Source organism: Apium graveolens, chromosome 8, assembly GCF_009905375.1.
Source record: "Apium graveolens cultivar Ventura chromosome 8, ASM990537v1, whole genome shotgun sequence".
NCBI classification, from domain to species: domain Eukaryota; kingdom Viridiplantae; phylum Streptophyta; class Magnoliopsida; order Apiales; family Apiaceae; genus Apium; species Apium graveolens.
This window is the reverse complement of record NC_133654.1, coordinates 259,299,821-259,320,839: the sequence shown is the minus strand read 5'-3', so window position 1 is coordinate 259,320,839 and position 21,019 is coordinate 259,299,821. Positions and strand designations below refer to the sequence as shown.

General features: G+C 32.4%; 2 protein-coding genes across 2 annotated transcripts; one reads left to right on the top strand and one right to left on the bottom strand.

The window, feature by feature from the left end:
• Positions 1–4,958: 4,958 nt before the first annotated feature.
• Positions 4,959–6,614, bottom strand: LOC141680764 (two-component response regulator ORR26-like). The gene is made up of 5 exons (XM_074486895.1): positions 6,464–6,614; positions 5,898–6,053; positions 5,383–5,814; positions 5,199–5,275; positions 4,959–5,051 (listed from the first exon to the last, which is right to left on the bottom strand). Exons 1-5 carry the CDS (start codon positions 6,612–6,614, stop codon positions 4,959–4,961), a joined length of 909 nt encoding a protein of 302 aa, XP_074342996.1.
• Positions 6,615–8,812: 2,198 nt separating this feature from the next.
• On the top strand, positions 8,813–9,585 carry LOC141680762 (uncharacterized). The gene is made up of 2 exons (XM_074486894.1): positions 8,813–9,265; positions 9,343–9,585. Exons 1-2 carry the CDS (start codon positions 8,813–8,815, stop codon positions 9,583–9,585), a joined length of 696 nt encoding a protein of 231 aa, XP_074342995.1.
• Positions 9,586–21,019: the final 11,434 nt, after the last annotated feature.

Sequence of the window (21,019 nt, the reverse complement as noted above, 5' to 3'; positions counted from 1 at the left end):
ATTTCCAAAAGAGAAGGCATGATGCGCTAAAAAGCCATTGGAATTTGTTGATGGATTGTGTTTTTGGACTTAGCTGTTATTTCCTGACTTTTATTGATGATTATAGTGACAAGATGTGGATTTATTTTCTCAAAGAAAAATCTCAAGTATTTGAAGTTTTTAAAGATTTTAAAGCATATGTGGAGAAAAAAAAGTGGTCGTCCTTTAATGACACTATGATCCAATCGTGATGGTGAATATATATACGAAGTATTTGGAAGTTTTTTAAAGAATCATGGAATTCTCCATCAACTAACGGTTCGTTCAACACCTCAACAAAATGGTGTAGCCGAGAGGAAGAACCGAATAATTATGGAACTTGTTCGATGTATGTTGAAAATAAAAAGATTGCCTAAGATGTTCTGGGATGAAGCGGTGGCATGTTCTTGTTATGTTCTTAATCATGCACTACTAAAAGTATAGAATGGAAGACTTTACCACTACACCATAGATTGCCTATAGCAACCCTAAAAAAGTGTTGCTATATAACAAAAATCCATTGTAATAGTGTCTATGATAACGTATTTCGAAAAATTAGGGGTAACGTTTGGTCTCGTTGCCATAAGGGCTTATGGTAACGAATTTGGGACCATATTGCAACAGATTAAAGAAGTTGCAAATTCAGTTTACAGTAACATTTTTACGTTTATAGAAATGAATATAAAAGCATTAGAATACAAGAGGCTTCCTATGACAATATTATTTTGCAACCTTTTTTGTAATAATTGTTGCAATAGATGGATTTATGCAACATATTTTGAGTTAATTGTAACATATTTTGAGTTAATTACAACATAATTCATTAACAAATTTAAAGTGTATGGCAACCATTTTACCCTCTACTGCAACAAAAATTTTTTTTAAAAAAATCACGCATGACATTTAGATTTCATTAACAACCACCAAATTTAATTGGTATATCCACAATACAATCCAACAATTCAACAAGACGTACATCACTACTAATATTGTTCCAACATTTACATATAAATAATGAAATAAAGGTTACGTATGATCTCAAGTTAATTACACATAAACTAAAAACTCTTAGTTAATCATCTTTAGACCAACTCTCATGCGGCTTCTTTCTCTCCACCCGTGGCGGTCTTGTCTCCATCATCGATACAAGCACCTAAAGAAATCGATCGAAGTTAAAATTTGTTCTAGACAGTAGGTTGGAAACTTACAACAGTACATAGCCACAAAATCTATCAAAAAGCTGCAACAGCGTCCAAATACAGTAGAATCGATTTAGAAAGGACATGGTATTTTTTAAGATATTTACAGCAACATGTTTGGCTAATAATTATCCAGGTATAAAAGTTTATTATCTGCTTGCAAATTTTAACCCTACAGTCAGAACAATATATATACAACTAATCAGTGATGACAAGACATCAGGAAATTGAAATATAATAATGAAAACAGTTTAATTTAAGAAGGTACGGCAAAAGTGGTTTCTGAAGGTTTTTGAAGGAAGGCCTTATTAGTTATCAGCAATGCAATAAACCACAACTAAGAAAATTCAGTTTGAAGATGGAAATAAATATGTTCCTCTTAAAAGTACCAAATAATTTACTTACTCGTAGAAGTAAGCTATAGACCCAACACCTAACTTAGGAAAATATTGATTTACGGTTCCACTACTTATCATACAAAATATGTCCATTAAGTAAAGTTGACAAAGGAAACAAGAAGGAACATTTTGAATTTACATAGAAAGATCTTGCAATCAAGTTCGTGGAAATGAATTTATTTAGTAAGAAAATAATATATATAACATGTATAAACACACAAGTCTAATACAGGAGATACAAATTTCAATCAATTATATAAACTTCTTCATGTTTTATTCCATATCAAGAAATTAAAGTAAACCAACCTCGTCTAACAAATTGTAGTTGGCAGCAATCCTTGAATACCTCCTGCCAAACTTTCTCTGTGGTTTATTTCCATGACTGCTATGGACTTGGGGTGGCGGGGGTGGATTATTAGGTTGTTGATTGTATGCAGGACAACGATATGAGGGATATGGATAAGCCTCCAGAGTAGGTGGAGCATAGTTTTGGTTACTTTGAGGATATGATGATGATTGATAATAATCGTTATGATTCCAGGAACTTGATGACTGCCTGTAACTATCAGGTTTTGAACTTGTTCCACCCATTATAACTTAATTATCTACACATCTCCTAGCTCGGGAAAAACAACAAACCCTTAAAAAGACCTAAACAATCTTCTTCAGACCACAACCCAACAACAAGATAATATAACTACAAAAAACATTAATCACTTAGGCTACGAAAAACAATTCAAGCCAATCAATCTTCTTCAGAGCACAACACAACGACCAGAAAAGAAAATATAAAAAATTATCCTTTTGGACTACAAAAAAAACTGAAGACAACTTAAGCGCCAATATTTGAAGCAAATAAAGATTCAGCCACTGACAAGTTATGTATATCATTACTTATATAGAACCAAAGGTTGAATACAAAACTACTAGTCTTGAAAATAAGGCGGTCCGAAAAGGATGACTATCAAACCTAAGCATATAAGCAGCTTCTTCTAAAGCAAACCTCAAGAAATCTAAACACATGATATTTGTTTCTTGCAAGACTTCAAGTTTACAAAATACACAATAGATACAAGTATATCCATACACGCCATCACATATATATATATATATGTATTATTGATACACAAGATAAAATATTGGAGAATTCAACAAGAATATGATGATTGAATTTGAGATGAATGATTTGGGTTTACATCACTACTTTCTTGGTATTGAGGTAAAGCAAGATGAAAAAGAAATTTTTATCTCTCAAAAAAAGTATGCAAAGGATGTGATGAAGAAATTTCGAATGGAAGAGGCGAAACCATGTAGAACTCCCGTTGAACATGCTTGAAATTAAGTAAGGATGATGATTCTAAATTTGTTGATCCTACATTATACAGAAGTCTTGTTGGGAGTTTGATGTAATTGACCGTTACTCGGCCGGATATCATATATGATGATAGTTTGATTAGTAGATTCATGGAGCAACCAAAGAAGACACATTGGAAGGCCGAAAAAAGAATCTTGAGGTATGTTTGTAGAACACTTGGAGATGGACTTTATTATCAAAAGGAAAATGACTCTAAAGTGCTTGGATATTGTGACAGTGATTGGTATTGGTACGTAAGTGTTGATGATAGTAAAAGTACTTGGGGAATTTTTTGTTGGCTCTTGTGCAATCACATGGATGTCAAAAAAAACAAGTTGTGGCTCTCTGAACAGCAGAGGCAGAATATATTTCTTTATCATTAGCTAGTTGTCAAGCATTATCTAGTTGTCAAGCATTATGGATGACATGGGTGTTGGAGGACCTTAAGCATGCCGCTAAAGAAATTCCAATTATTTATGCTAACCTATAGCACTCACGGAAAATTCAGTATTTTTTGGCAAGCACATAAGAATCAAATATCATTTTATCAGAGACGTATTGAAGAAAGGAGAAGTTGTGATTCAATATAGCAAGTCACAAGACCAAATTGGTGATATCTTTACGAAACCTTTGAGGCCCGACATTTTTAAGGAGTTGAAGAATAAAGTCGGCATCAGAAAAAGTTTAGCTCAAGGGGGGATGTTAAAAGAGTTATAAGCTAAATTTTGATTATTATTTTAATAAAATAGAATGCTCTCGGAAGCACCTAGAATAGACCTTTGAGGTTCAAGACTTTTGAGTTCATGACCTTTAACTTTTCATGTACCTAGGGAGTTGCATATAAAATAATATTATAATTGTTTCTATGGAGAATCTATAAATAGGATACTCTTTCAAGTTTTGTAATCATCAAATTTTATATAATCATTTTGAGTAAATACAAGTGTGAGTTTATATCTTTTTCGTGTGAGTTAGTTGTGTGGATTATTGAGAACAAGTTTCTTTTCTTTAATCTCCAACTCTTTTATACTTAAATTGCCACAACTTCCTGACTTTGACCGTGTGGGTGCTTGTAACATCCGACATCTCTACGTAATTTTGAGGTTTTATAGGTACAATTCAACAACTAATGTAATTACCGTCCCTTTCATTGTTGATCTTTTTCCTGCAATCCAAATCTAAATTAAGAACCGGTCAATGCAATCAACATACATGTGGTCTAAGTTGCGGTAATCACTAGAACTGGTTAGCAAAATAGACGATCTATGGGCCTGTGCAAAATCTTTAGCGGCCTGGGTACAATTAGCAAACCCTGCCAGCACTTCCTTCTCCTAATTTTTTTAAACTAGGAAACTTGAGAAAGATTAGATATATGGAGTTGCTGAAAACTGATATTCATTTCCTTCTTTTATGTAGGGTTCTGGAAGAGATACCAACTAATAAGGACAAGGTGAATGTGAAAAAATGCAGAGACAATAATTAAGAAAGTTAACAATTTAGGAAATGACAAGATGAGTGTTAGAAAATGCACGTAGGCATAATACTTGCAAAGAGTTACCATATGTCATATGTGTAACCTGAGCAGTTGGACAATTTGGAACCTCCAAATCTTATGATAACGGGATTTTCTAGCAAAAGGAGACTATAAGTAAAATGACGGGATTTTCCTTAATTTAGAGCATACTGCTCTAAGTGACAATAACTGACAAAATTTGCTACATAGTAATGTGCTAAATCATATCTGCACACCTTGACAGTTTTTATTGGCTGCCAGAGTTTGAGGTAGATGATTGATTTAGACATTTTAGACATTTTGAACCCATTGTTGATAATAATTGTTTTATGCAGAATTACTCCATACACCCATTAACTAAGTAAACCCATTGACATTTCAAGCAAATAATAATGATAAACCCATCTATGAATCTGGTCTGATACGTAACTGATTAGTACGCGTTATCAAACTGTTGATTGGAACCAACAGAGTCTTCACGGAGGTTTTCCTTCTGCAGATTCGAAGACTGCTTTTTCTGTCTTATGTATTTCTGCATTAAGGATGGAATTTTTTAGTTGTCCATCATTCTAAAAGTTATAAATGTAATTAATAATACTTGAATACAATAAACATTAGAAGCAATATTTTTACATTTGGCAAATAAAAGTACCTGTACAACTATTTAAAAAAATTATTTATGTATTGACCCACAATATATTTGTACAATTATGTACCTGCAAATGACTACCAATAACCCGAGCAGTCAAGCCAGGCACATTCATCAAGCTCAAAATTTTCTGAGGCTGAGCTCCTGTTTCCAAAAGAACACAATAGTTGGCATTATTACTATTATACAACATACATATTTACAAAAAATCTGGAAAGAAAATTATTAAAAAATACTACTGATATAATTACCGTGTTCGCGAAGCATGTTTATTGCTTGCAAAAACTTGTCGTCATGATCAGGAGTCCAAGTCAAGCGCGGCTTCTTTGCATTGTGAGCATCCTCCTCCTGAGCTTGGTTTGATGAATTAGGATTCTCTGCAATCTGCTTATTTTTCACTTTCCTGTGTAAGTTATTCTGCTCTTGATATCCTGCGGCACCACCCTTACTGCCGTCATCGTTCTTCATTTCAATGTAATTAGTCATGTCACCACCATCATTGTTCTCCGTTTCAAAGTAATTAGTCATGTTAGACAAAGCAGGCATTTCTCCTGTAACTCGAGGGACATGGATCCATACATTTAAAAGATCACGATGGCTGGGTGGCTTGGACATAAAATAGCACACATTATTTGCCATGGCCTCCCTCGCTAAATCTTCTGTTAAATATTCTTCAGCAGTCACTGCATACATATAAGCTAATGAATTTCGAAAAAGGATGGAGAATATGTTCAAGTCATTTTAAATAGTAAACTGATTGGCTTACAGATGATAGGAACGTTCATGCGCTGATTATGAACTTTCTCTACAAACTCAGATATTGGCATTTCTTGCATGCAAATATCAGCAATTACCACATCATAATAGTTGCTTCGTTCTTGAAACAACGCCAGTGCAATTTTTGCAGATTCCGTAGTGGTTACTGAAATTAATTGAAGAGGCACGTCATTATTAGTAGTAAGATATATATATATATATATATATATATTGATTAAAAAGCAGTAAGAGAGAGATAGAGAGAGAATATAACATAAATAAATTTTTGAATACAAATTCGTCTTTGAAATTTTAAATTAGTAATTTTATAAAATTGTAGCATCTTAAAATCTACTTACTATATAAAAACAAATTGTTTCACTATTATTTTCAATTATATATTGATGTCTTGGAATCAAAAGCAATAGGCCCCTTAAAAGTATTTTTAGAACATAACAAGGAAGAATTCACAAATTTTCAAAACTTGAATAATGATAAATCAAAATTTTAAAGTATTGAAAAAAAAGATGTAGTCCTATAAACATATTATGATCTATACATAAAATAAATCATTACCTTTGTAGAGTTGTTGCTCAAACTGAGATGCCAGGCTCATGAGAGAGGTTGTGTCACAATCCACCAACAAAATACGAACATGCTGAGCTACATGTGGTAAGGCACCATCTTGTCCGGCACCTGCATCGGTACTAATACCATTCATGTCCATTCTTTCTTGAATCAAGAAAGCCCAAGTGAAGTGATTATACTCTAAGGAATATTGGTCTCTTGCTAAATATGTGGCAGGAGCAATCAAGAAATCTATAACAAAAATGATGGCAGAGTATTCTATATATGCATCTCAAAGTTTGACAGGTCAACACAAGTTAAGTTATTTTATCAATCTTTTTAAATAAAAGGATTCATATTCGATTACAAGGGATTGTATAATTTACTATTAAGTTGATTTGCTTGATATTAAAATGATGAAGAATAAAATTAGAAAATGTATTTATCTCTGTGCCAATCAAACACAAATAAGGAAAATAAATGTATAACAAAAGTGATAGCATAATATCCAATACATATCAAAGTTTGACGGGTCAACACAAGTGAAGAAATTTCATTAATCCTTTTAAATAAAATGATTCATATTCGATTATAATGAATTAGAAAAAGTATTCATCTCGGTGCGAATCACACACAAATAAGGTAAATAAATGAGTTCTGATTTCACAAAGTGTAGATCAGCCCCTAAAATTTCACAATCTGCTCACTCTGAGTTCTGATTTATTCTTCAGTTCCGACTATTTTTCTATGTTTAAAACATGTCTTCTTACATCAACCGCCAAATTGATATTGTGTGATATAACATCTATTTTCATGAGCGTGAACATGATGAGTTCTAATACGAAGTCTATATTTGTCAGCATGATTGTTGGTTACTTCAATATAAACTTAGAGTGAAAGAGCTAAATAATCAACTTGATGAACTTGAAAGGTTGGAAAAGAAGTACTATATTGAGCTGAGGAAAGAAAGGGAGAGACGAGCAATAAGGAACGTGATAACCGAAAAAGATTTTACAGAAATCTAACACCAAAGCTTCAACATCTAACACATTTGGAGAATGATAACAAGGTCAGTGGAGATAAGGATACTGAAGAATCTGTTGTAAAAGATTTAATTGAGGTTACAAAATATCCAACTAACAAGGTTACCCAAGTTGAGCATATAGAGGTTACTAGTAAGGAAGTCCAAGAAACCAAGCCACAAACTGATTGCTTTCAAATTGTTGATGATCATAAAGTGGTTGAGCACATTAACTTCATTATTCAGGAGTAGCTGCTTGTCAATTTTTTGAGTTCTTTGAACCTCAACAATTTTTCTAGAAGAGTATGAAATTCATTCTGATTCAAACTCATCCTTGTGCGATTTTTAATTTTTACAAAACTCGTGGTTGAGTTTTCTCTAAAAGGGGAGAATGATGAGGAACAAGAACAAAGAAATAATATATATTATTAATTAGTTTATATTTATTTTGTTTAAATATAAATAATGTATTCACCAATATGTTTTATATATGGGCTAGTAGTTTATTAATTAAGTTGGTTATTTATAATAAAGTCCAATTATTACGCGATTGTTACGCTATTTATTAAAGTTTCTAATCCTTTATAAGCATTGTAATCGTCATATTATTACTTAGTTATAGTTATAATTTTTTCTTGAATATAATATTGATTAGTTATTATTGTAAATGGTATAATTCATTGCTTATCTATAAATCTGTGTTTATTATTGACTTTCATGATCTGTCATGCATTAGTCCAACTATGTTTTCTATTTCCTATATTTTCCCAACTTTGTTTTCTACTTCAAAAATTTCCTAGAGCGACAAACGTATAATATTGCAACTATAGGCTACATGAAAGTACTCAGAGCTCTCAAATCCAAAGATGTCCCTAAACCACCACACTTTATAAGCTATACTCTTGAATAAGTGAATAAAAAATAAGATATTGGAGGCTTTGAATCATTCTCGCAAGGTCGTTGTTATTTGCTACTATTAAAAATAAAATAAAATTTTGACTTAAAATAATAGAAGTGTATGGATTATTCTAGATTATTCTTGATTTTGTCTAATCTCTAGAACTATTCATAGAGTTTTCTAGTAGGTGTCTTTTGAACTCTAGAAATTAAGTAAGTGTCTCGAATTTTCCATAGAATCCTATATAAAGCCTTTTACCAAATCATTTGTTATTATGTCATTTTCAAGCATTATAATTTAAATAAAATATCTATTCTCCTAAATATCTTGAGTTGTGTGAGTTTGAGTGAGATCCTTTCTTCCAACAAAGTGGTATCAAGAGCTAAAGGTTCTATTTGTCTTCAAAGAAGACTTGTGTTTGTTAAAGAAGAAGGATATCATGGAAAATGCAATGTCTCAAGGGCAAATGCCAAAATTCACCAAAGACAATTATGAGAATTGGTGCATTCGTATGAAGGCGATCCTTGGAGCAAATGATGTGTGGAAACTTGTGGAGAAAGGATTAATGGTACCCGAAGATGAAGCAAGTTTGAATCAAGTTCAAAAAGATCAACTACAAGCCCAAAGAAAGAAGGACCAAAAGGCGATTATGATCATTCATCAATGTTTGGATGATTCTATTCTACAAATGGTGGCTTCCGCGACAACATCAAAGAAAGTTTGGGATATTCTAAATTCTTCTTTAAGTGGACATGCAAAAGTGAAGAGACTTCGGTTACAAATACTTTGTGGCGAGTTTGAGGCTTTGCGAATGAAAGAATCCGAATCAATCTCGGATTATTTTTCAAGGGTCTTGACCATTGTCAACCAAATGAAAAGCAACGGAGAAGAGGTAAGTGATGTTCATGTTATTGAAAAAATTCTTGCTCACTTGTTTCTAAATTTGATTATAAAGTCGTGACAATTGAGGAGGCTAAAGATATAGATGAAATGACTATTGATGAGCTTATGGGAACAATACAAGCCCATGAAGAAAAAATGCTAAAAAGGAATGAACCAATTGAACAAGCCTTGCAAGAAAAATTATCTTTCAAAAATAATGATGGAAGATACACAAGTCAAAGAGGTCGTGGCCAAGGACGTGCACGAAGCTTCATGGACAAGGAAGAGGATGTGGCCAACAAAGAGAGGAAAATTAAAAGGATGAAATAGTGTACGAGACAAGAAATTCAAGAGGCCGTGGAAGAGGAAGATTTATTTCAAGTTATAACAAATCAAATGTCAAGTGTTATAATGGTCAAAATTTTGGTCATTATGCTTCTGAGTGCCGCACTTCAAGAAATCAAGTAGAGGAGAAAGCTAATCTTGTAGAAGACAAAGGCAATGAACCCACTTTACTTTTAGCACAAAAAGGAGAAGAAAATTGTGGAGACAATCTACGGTATCTTGATAGTGGGGCAAGCTATCATATGTGTGGAAATAAAAACTTATTCGTGGATCTCGATGAAAATGTGAATGGCAAAGTAACTTTTGGAGACTCTTCGGGAGTGCCCATCAAAGGAAGAGGTATCATCTTAATTCGTTTGAAAAATGGAGATCATGATTTTATTTCAAGTGTTTATTATGTGCCTAGTATGAAAAATAATATCTTAAGATTGGGCCAACTAATGGAGAAAGGCTACACCATCACCATGAAAGATGAATTTCTTAACTTGAGAGACTCTTGTGATAATTTAATTGCTAAGGTGCCTATGACCAAGAATAGTATGTTTATTTTGAAAATTGAAAATGATGGTCCAAATGTTTAAAGGCTTATGTTGGAGATTTTTCTTGGCTTTGGCATCTTAGGCTTGGACACTTAAATTTTGAAGGATTAAATTCACTATATAAGAAGCACATGGTGAATGATTTGCCTCACATCAATCATCCAAATCAAGTTTGTGATGGATGTCTATTCGGAAAGCAATCAAGAAGGATTTTTCCAAAGGAATCCATGACAAGAGTAAAGGAGCCCCTTGAACTTATTCACTCGGATGTATTTGGGCCTTTTAATCCTCCATCTTTTAGCAAAAATCCTTATTTCTTATTATTTATTAATGATTTTAGCCGCAAGACATGGGTGTACTTTCTCAAAGAGAAGTCTCAAGTTTTTGAATGCCTTAAAAAATTCAAAGCCCGAGTTAAAAATGAGAGCAAATATTAAATAAAAGCAATTCGTTCGGATCGAGGAGGCGAATTCAATTCAAATAAATTCTTGAAATTCTGTGAAGATCATGGAATAAGAAGACCCGCAATGTTGTCAAGATCACCTCAATAAAACGGAGTCGCATAAAGAAAAAACAGAAGCATTCTTAACATGGTTCGAAGCATGCTAAAGAGCAAAAATATGCCTAAGGAAGTTTTGGCCGAAGCGGTTGATTGTGCCGTTTACTTGTCAAATCGATGCCCAACAAGAAGTGTCAAAGACATGACTCCACAACAAGTATGGAAAGGAAAAAGACCATCTATTACTCACTTACTTGTTTTTGGAAGCGTAGCTTATACACATGTCGATGATGAGCTACGAACAAAGTTGGATTACAAAAGTGAGAAGTATGTATTTGTTCGCTATGATGCAAGAGCAAAGGGGTACAAACTTTACAACCCCATTAATGGAAATATTGTTATTAGTAGAGATGTTGTGTTTGATGAAGAAAGGTCATGGGATTGGAGCAATGCACAAGAAGATTATAATTTCTTCCGATTTATTGATGAAGAAGACATTGAAGAAAATTATGGGCAATATATCACTCCTCCCACATCACCACGAGCAACAAGTAGTGATGGACAAACAACTTCCTCATCTTCTTCAAGTGATAGTGATGAGACACCACCAAGGAATTATAGAAATCTTCAAGAAATTTATGATGAAATGGATGAGGTTCCCGCCATTTCCGACTTAACTTTACTTTGTCTTCAAGCGGAAACTAAACCAACAAGTTTCAAAGAAGCCGTGCAAGATGAAAGCTGGAAGAAAGCAATGGACGTGGAGATTGAGTCAATCAAGAAGAATGATACATGGGAGTTAGCAACACTTTCTAAAGGGCAAACAGCTATTGGTGTGAAGTGGGTATATAAGGTGAAGAAAAATGCCCAATGCATGGTTGAAAAATACAAGGCAATATTGGTAGCCAAAGGCTACAATCAAAGACATGGAGTGGATTATGACGAAGTGTTTGCACCAATCACAGGAATGGAGACTATAAGGCTAATAATCTCGTTGCCTGCACAAAATGGATGGAAAATTCATCAAATGGATGCAAAATCCACTTTTTTAAATGGTGTTCTTGAAGAAACTGTGTATGTAGAGAAACCATTGGGATATATCGTGAAAGAACAAGAAGGAAAAGTATTAAAGTTAAAGAAGGCCCTATACGGATTGAAACAAGCGCCAAGAGCTTGGAATAGTAGACTTGACAAATACTTTCAATCTCAAGGATTTAACAAGTGTCCACATGAACATGCTTTATATGCCAAGGTTACAAAAAATGGAGAATTTCTTCTTGAGTGCTTGTATGCGGATAATTTAATATTTACGGAAAATAGTTCAAGTATGTTTGAGAATTTTAAGAAAGACATGGAAAGAGAATTTGAGATGACTGACATTGGGCCAATGTCTTACTATCTTGGCATTGATGTTAAGCAAATGAAAGATGGATTACAAATATCACAAGGAAGCTATACAAGGGAGATTTTGAAGAAGTTCAAGATGGAAAGTTGTCAAGCCGTTAGCACCCCTATTGAGTGTGGATCAAAGTTTTCCAAATTTGAAAAAGGTGAGAAGGTGGATCCCACTTACTTCAAAAGTCTTGTGGGAAGTTTGAGATACTTGACATGCACGAGGCCTGACATACTCTATAGTGTTGGACTTGTTAGTCGCTACATGGAGACTCCAACAACAACACACTTGAAGGCGGCCAAGAGAATTCTTCGTTATCTTAAAGGTACGATGGATTATGGGTTATTTTATTAGCGTTCTAATGAATTCAAACATGTTGGTTATTGTGATAGTGATTGGGCCGGTGATATTGATGAACGAAAGAGTACCACCAGATATGTGTTCTTTATGGGTGATATATCTTTTCATGGACTTCAAAAAAGCAACTCATTGTTACCTTATCTACTTGTGAAGCGGAATATATGGCGGCATGCTCTTGTGTTTGTCAAGCTATATGGTTAAGGAGAGTTTAGGAGGAGCCCAACATGTCACAAAATGAGCCCACAGAAATATTGGTCGATAACAAGTCAGCTATAGCTTTGGCGAAAAATTCAGTATTTCATGAACGAAGTAAGCATGTTGACACAAAATATCATTATATACGAGAATGCATTACTATCTCCAATAGAGTTTTTCCAAACCCTAGGTTCAAATTTCTCGGAGCATTGTCCAGAACTATTATAACAATGAAAATTCGTATGCAAATGTTGAAAAACGACATTCGAACTCCTACACCGCGCTCCGCTCCTCTTTTTGAGTACCTCCAATGTAGATAGTTGCATTAACATCATTTACATCATCAAGAATATTACCGAGTATATTTATGTCATTGTTGCACACAAAGATTTTCTCTATGTCTTCACAAAAGTATAGTTGCAGTAATTTAAATAAATCCTAATCTCAGACAAGTACTTACGCAAAATAAGGTGGAAAATAGTAGAATTTGTAGTAGAATATTACAATTTTTATTTATAATTTAATCCTTATATTGATAGTTTTTTTGACCAATTAACGGTGCCTTAGATCTGATTAAATATTTTTATAATTATCGATTAATAATTGATTTTCACTAAAATTAGGCATTTTTCCCTCAAGTCTAGAATAATCAGCCACAAAAAAAAATTATATCACTCTTTACACATTATGGAATTGTTTTAAATATTTAACATTGATGAAAAGTGAATAGGAATATGGTAGCAAAATATGTATTTGAGTATCAAATGAAAACTTGGGCACACTTGGAAGCTGTTTATACTGATTATATAGTATTATTGACTAGGGTCAAGAAAGTGAGGACATAAAACTAATTAACAGTGATATACAAGAAAAAAGGGGAGAGGCCCAACAAGACCCATGTACATATTAAACTAGAGAGCACAAAAAAGAGTGGACTGAGGAGGCAAGGTTCTGGCATGCTTGGAACCAGAATCAAAATCCAGGCTACTTGAGTTGAGAACATGCTGAAGGATCAAAATGAAGATGTATTTATCAAGAGGGAAAACCTAAAATGGAATATGTAATTTGAAGGACAGGTCAAGATTTTATAAAGATGGGCACATTTAAATATTAAGAATAATAAAAAAATTATTAAATCCTCTGATATTTAATTAATATTTTAAAAGAATTAGAAAAAAATGATGATATGCAGATAAAAACATTAATTAATACTAAATAGGTAAGATATTCGATTAAGATATTATATTATCTTTTATTATTGTTAAATTGATAGATTCTAATAAATTCTCAAGAGATTTTTTTTGATATTTTAAAATCTAAAATCAGTAACACAAATCAATGTAGGACATCTAGAAGATTTGGTAAATATAATGTAAATCTTCCGGATTATCTAAATATTTTAAATAAATTTTATATATAATTAAATAAATTTATAAATTATATTAATTATTAAACTTACCTCATTTTTCTAGTTTCCATGGGTGATCAACAAGAATGACACGAATCTCATTTTTACGTGCACAAAAGAAAAAATCTTTATAGATAAAAATTGATTGGTACCTGTTAGTGATAAAGATTGATTAAGTGAATTGATAGATAAGATTTAAAATTTCAAATAAGATATGATAATAATAAAGAAGCATAAATTGGACTATAAAACTAAAAAGACCGTAGATAGAAATAATGAAGGTGAATAATAAGAATAAAACTAAAAGACCATAGATAGAGATAGATGAATCATAAAAATGAAAGGGTATAGCCCAAAAAATTTGAAGTGATAGACCTAAATCTCATATTATCAAGCTTACACAATATGCTATAATACAGTAGCTAACATGATTTCATGACCGCAGATATGAATACACATTGTGGGACTTGATATTTCACAAATTTAATTTGCCCTCTAGCTGTGTTTCACTTGAAATAATGGGAATAGATTAGTACACGTTGTGAATAGTATTGGGGACCAAAAAGCTATTATGTTCTTTATATAGTCGTCCAATTAGAGTCATCAAACTAATATTGGGTATTACAAATTACAATGCCCATATCAAATAAGATGTTACTCCACTCTTTATTTTAGACCACTTAACTAAACCCATATATTGTTAAAATTATAAAATATTCTAACAATTTCCCACTCCGGCTACAAAGTATTCCAAACATCTTAGGTGTGCACTTAATTATTTATTCTTTAAAAATATCTTCCTAAGTTAATCTAGTCCATTTTATATATAAACATGAACCAAAAGCGACCTTCGTTATATTGTCATAACTCCATCCCCATTGATGACCACATAAATATATTCAATGACATAGATCAAGTATGGATAAGCAACTCAAAATTACATGCCATATGATCAGAATCATGCCTATTTTCAAAACATCTTTCTTAGTCAATCTCGTCCATCTTATATATAAACATGAAACCAAAGCGACATTGGTCATATTTTCGTAACTTGATTCTCATTGATCACTATATATATATATATATATATATATTCAATGACATTGATCAAGTATGGGTATATAATTGGAAATTATCTACAATGTGATCTCAATCATGTCTATTTTCAATTGGTCGTTAATACTTTGGTGAGATTAATATTTAAACTTTCAACTTCAGGTCCAATCTACAATTGAAAGAAAAAACTCATTTAGAGTGAGAGAGAGAGAGAAAACTTCACTTCATTGTGCAAAAACTCAAAATTCATGATGCATCAAAATAGTATAAATATAAAACTAAATGTTGAATATAAGAATAAAACAAAAATTTCACTAAAATTGTAAATCGTCCAAAGTGACAACACCTACATGAGTAGTATGCCCATGAAATACCTTAGGTGTCAAATCTTTACTTAGTGGGTCCACTAGCATAAAATTAGTTATTATATACTCAATACACAGTACTCGATTTTGCAATCTCTTTAAAATAATTAGATATTTAATGCCTATATATTTAGACATAAAAAACATATTCGTAAGTAGATTTTCTTATATCTACGTAACCAGCAAAAAACAAAATTGAAAGACACAATGAACTCAAAATTTTGATTAGTAATAAAAGAGCATGAAATCATTTTTTCTTGCAATTACCTAATAACCCATTTTATTGCAATCCAATGATCCATTCCAAATTTACTCAAATATCTGTTTAACATAGCCACAATGTATATAAAATCTGGCAGGATACTAACTTGAGCATACATAAGCCTCCCTATAGTTGAAACATATACAATGTTCAGTATCTCATTTTCTTCGAGATCTTTCTTGGGGACTATTTTAGAATAAAGGTGTCTCTTTTAGAAATAACAGTATTTATTTGTGCATATTCTTTAATGCCGAAATTGACAGGCACCTTCTAGATATAGCTCTTTTGTGATAACCCGATGATACCGGAAGAACGGTCTTGATGTATCTTAATTCCTAATACAAAAGAGGTCTCACGAAGATCTTTCATCCCAAAATAATTTGTAAGAAATTCAATAAACAACAAATATTGTTAGTGAATGAATGACAAACAAGATAGGTACAAATAAGATAAATTACCTTTGTAGCTTGTGCCTTTTTTGCCTCGGCTTGAGCCTTCTTTGCCTCAACTGCTTCCCTATGTCTTTCTTTTACTTGTTCCTCATATGTTTTACAACTGACTTTGTTGTGACCAAACATAAGGCACCTATTACAAGTAATTCTAACCCTTTTCTTTCTTAACTTTATTCGTGCACCTGGTTCACCTTGCTCCTTTTTCTAGTTTTTTAGGCCTTCATGGCATTCTTCTAGCCTTTGGGGGAAGAACATCAAGAAATCCTGTGTCTGGACAATACAAAGACCCTTTCATTGGTTTAAGCATGTGCTCATATGATTTTATGTTGACATCTCGGTTATAGCATTCATTTATCTTCTCCTCTAGTTTCTCATTCGTCGCAAATAAAGCACTACAACAATGACTAAAAGAATGCCCCTTAATTCCCATCTTTTACAAGAGCAGGCCTTTGTGACCATATTCACCACCCACCGTCCACCAATAATGTCATTAACCTCATATTCATCTGCACCAGTCCATGTCGACTTGCAGAATCTAGTTTCCTCATTTGAATAATTAAGTTTCTTGATAATTTGAGAACAAATGATATAATCATTTTTAACACCAAGTCTGATTTCACATGTAATCTCTCCATGACTTTAAATTTTATATCATCTAACAACTCAAGTATAGGCTTAATCTTGCTTCAACTATCCAATTATCGAAGCATTTAGAGAAATTATTGTCATTCAAATCACAACAAGTTAAACTATCAAAGTATGCCCTATTCTAGTATCTAAGTTCAGTATTAAGTAAGTCATAGTGAGAAAAGGGGGATATAGCTTTAATTTCCTTCATGATCAAGTTAATTTCTTCCATAGTATTGGCTTTTGCGGCTTGCCAAAATATATTTTTCAAAATATTTTCTGGATGCCTTTTTTTCAGTTGACATGTATATACATTGCACAAGACCCGTGCTTAGCACTGGGTAAAATGTTATCAATTGCATTTTTTAGATCCCGCAAATAATGTACCAACAAATTAATATAAATTTTACATGTATATGCATGTGTATAACACAATGAAAGATAAAAAATTACAACTAATTTACCTTCTGTTGGTCAATTAGTCATTAAAGTGTAGTCAAAATCATTATCTAAGTTGAGATCAGTCTTCAGTAAGGATACAAACCATTCCCAACTTTCAGTTGACTCAACATCAACTATAGCCGAGGCTATAGGGAACATCTTATTGTTCTCATCCCTGCCCATTGCAACCTATAGCTCACCTTTCATAGAACTTTTCAAGAAACAACCATCTACACCAATGAAATTCCTACAGCCTTGAGAAAAATCCTCTTTCATAATTATAAAAGAAATGTACATTCTTTTAAAAGTATCAAAGTTATCACTATCATTTTATCGACATCAATCTTAATTGTGCTCCATAAATTTGACCTTAATATCTCTGCTCCATAATCATACAGCCTCTTATATTGCTTACCGGTTTCACTTTCAGTTTCGAACAGTGCTAACTTTTTAGATAACCAACACTAATTCTTTGATATTCTCATAGAATGCACTTCATTGATATGTTGTTGAAACTCTCTTAGCTTCCACTTAAGATTTTTCCTAATTTGATTCCCAAATTTTCTTGCCAACCAATCAGATCTCACAAAACTATGTTTATGCACTATGATGTAACTGGGTTGTTTATTATTTTTTTAATTTAAAAAGTTCCATCCACATCAATCTTACTAGTATTAAAATACCAAGGACAATTTGGTCTGCACTTAGCCTAGACCTTTTGCAAATCATTTTTAGAAAACAAATATCTCTCTTTTGTTCCACAACATAGTCAAAAACAGTATGCTTCAAGACTGATACACTAGTAAACAATAATTGAGGATCAAATTCAATATACTTAATTGGGGTTCTATGATTAAATACAACATATTATGGTCCTTTTTCTCTCTACACAGACTTATATGATTCTTTATCATAATCACTAGAGCCTGATGTCTGTTCTGGAAGCATTCTAAAGGTATCACTGTCATGGTCCCTCTCCCAGTCAGTGTCTTTACTCATGTCTACTATTTTTCTTTTTTTTTGATTTTTTATTAACTTTTTTTTATTGGGAAAAGTAGTTTTTATTAACTTTTTTTTATTAAGTTTTTCTTTATCACTTTCATTTCCAGTATACTCTTCATCACTCTCATCATCCTCGCTCTTATACCATTCACTCTCACTGTTATCACTCTGACTATCATCAATTTCCTTCTCATTACCATCAATTTCACGAGCAATACTCAAAATAATACTAGTCTCGGAAGTATGATCAACATATATAACATCAATACCGAATTTTAAAGCATATGCATTCATCTCTCCTAAAACATCATCATTCCATAATATACTATAAATATCAAGAGAAGAACCTTCCTTGTGCCAATCAATTTTATAATCCCTAATTTGTGACACACAGAGTGATTCTATCTAAATCTTGGTCATAAATGTATTTAAATTTACCTCCTTTCTAATATAGTACTTCATCATTTGTAGTGAACTTCAGGCCGTGATAAATCCGTATATTCACATGATATAACCCCATTTGTAAGATAATGAAATAATCAGGGTTTATCAATGAAATATGATGAATGATTGTGTGAAACCTTGAATATATACACGCATACCTTGATGACAGTCAAAAAGCTTTCGATTCAACAAATTTGTCAAATGAACTATATAACCTGAATACTCTTTTAACCCTAATTACACTCCAAAATTAACACTTAAAATATTTAAAAGGATAAAGATCATAAAATATTGTTTTGTAATTTATTGACCATACCCAAAAACAACATAAAGTTAAAAGATGAAAGAATTGATTTTCCCTTTTATAATTGATTTAGCGAAAATTGGCTTCTTCTGAAACATTTGCTTATGTAGCATCCAATTTATTCTTTCACATCCAATATTTGCTCCTTGATATCCTCCACATCCAATATGTTTGCAATCGTTTGAAGGACTTATAAAAAGGAAAATGCTAGATCCATAAAATTGAATTTTTTTTCACAAAATGGCATGCAGAATGTGTTAATTGTAATGGCCCTGTTAACACAACTTAGACCAATTAAAATATTATATCTCATTTGTCACATCATTTTGTAAGCTTTTTTGTGACAATTTGTTTACATGTAGCAGTACTGCTATCAAGAAAGTTATATGCTCAAAACATAAAACAATTCCAGAACAAGTTGCCTCACCTCTTATTCAGCAAACCTACGCAGTGGGCACTCTACCTGATCATCCAAATATCCTAATTTTCCAAGATCATCGCGATGCACCGAAAATTACTAAATATACTGCTTATAACGTGTGACATATTCATATGGTATATACAGGCCTTTACTCCATGATAACGTGGACAACCCTTGATTTTATTATAGAATCTCATCACAAATTATAAAATTTTATTTTAAAAAGTAATAAAAGTCGATCCTAGTGTAGAATAATAATTATATTTGAATATAATAAAAAGTTTGACAATTAATATTTAAAAAATATATTTTTAATTTTCTTTTATAGTGGATAATTTTGAATAAGTGTGATTCTATTTTGATTGTACTAGAGAACCACTTTAAAAAATTTCAAAGAATTTCATTGATTTTTTAAAGAATAAAATTTTTTAACTTCGATTTTTAACTTGGTAAATAAAATTTGTAATTATATATATATGATGAAAGGAAAAATAAATTTTATATTTAATATTTTTGAATAATGGTTCTATACATAACTCTCTATATATGAAGACCTCCGCCTCCGTGGAGTGCTACATTGTGTGTTTGTGTGTGTATATATATAGGGAGCTACTCGAGTCAAAACCACTATAATATAAAATAGAAATTAAATGAAAACTTAACTTTTAGGATGATATTACTAGTTGTGGGGCCCGAGTGTGGGCCACAAGGGTTGGCCTTAGAAGGGTTAGGTTGGGGCCGCGAGGGGCTTAGTGGGCCAAGGAGAGGCCTACTGGGGCCCATTATTGTCTATTTTGCATGTCCAGGGCCTATGTGGGATTATGATTACAACCTTGGTGGGGCCTAGTGGGCCCGAGGTGGATTTTAGGGGCCGGAATTAGGCGCGGGATAGGTTATGTGATGTAGGAGCACTACAAGGAAAACAAGCTTCAACAACGATTTATGTTCGTTGTCTGATACCCTATTTTTCCGTTAACAATTGAGCCGCCGTCTGTTAGTTGGATCAGACAACGGCTAAAAAACATTGTCTGAGATTATACAGACAATGATTATGGATTATGCCCGTTGTATTACATCCAGAAAAGACAACGTTTTTTGCTTGTTTCATCATAACAAGCGACATTACTCAAGGGTTCTCACAAACTCAGAAAACCGTTGTGTAAGGTATAACATTAAAACCAATCATACAAGACTTATTGTTGTATAAACGTTGTTCGGTATTCAGATAGACAATAAAAATGAAATTGAGCTCGTAGAACTCTTGTAATAAATTTCTACACACAACAGTTTTGGATTTTAATATATGGCATGCTCAGATACATACAACTGTGTATTTATCCAAACGTATTGTATGAATACTTTTGATACAATATCTTAATATTATATAGACAATGGTTTACTAGTGTTGTGAGAGTTAATTTTGCACCAAAGTTTTGTGTTCGAATGCATTGTTTTAGTATTAAAGACATGATATTTTAATGAAGCTTGGTTCTTAAAAGCGTTGTCTTACATAAAATATAACAAGTAATCAAATGAAATTAACTTTGCAAATCTAAACAAAAGTTCTAAAGTTAATCCATGATCGAAAATCACAACAACATAGTTATATAAAAGCTAAAAGCATATTGATATCACTGCCTTCATGAGTCTA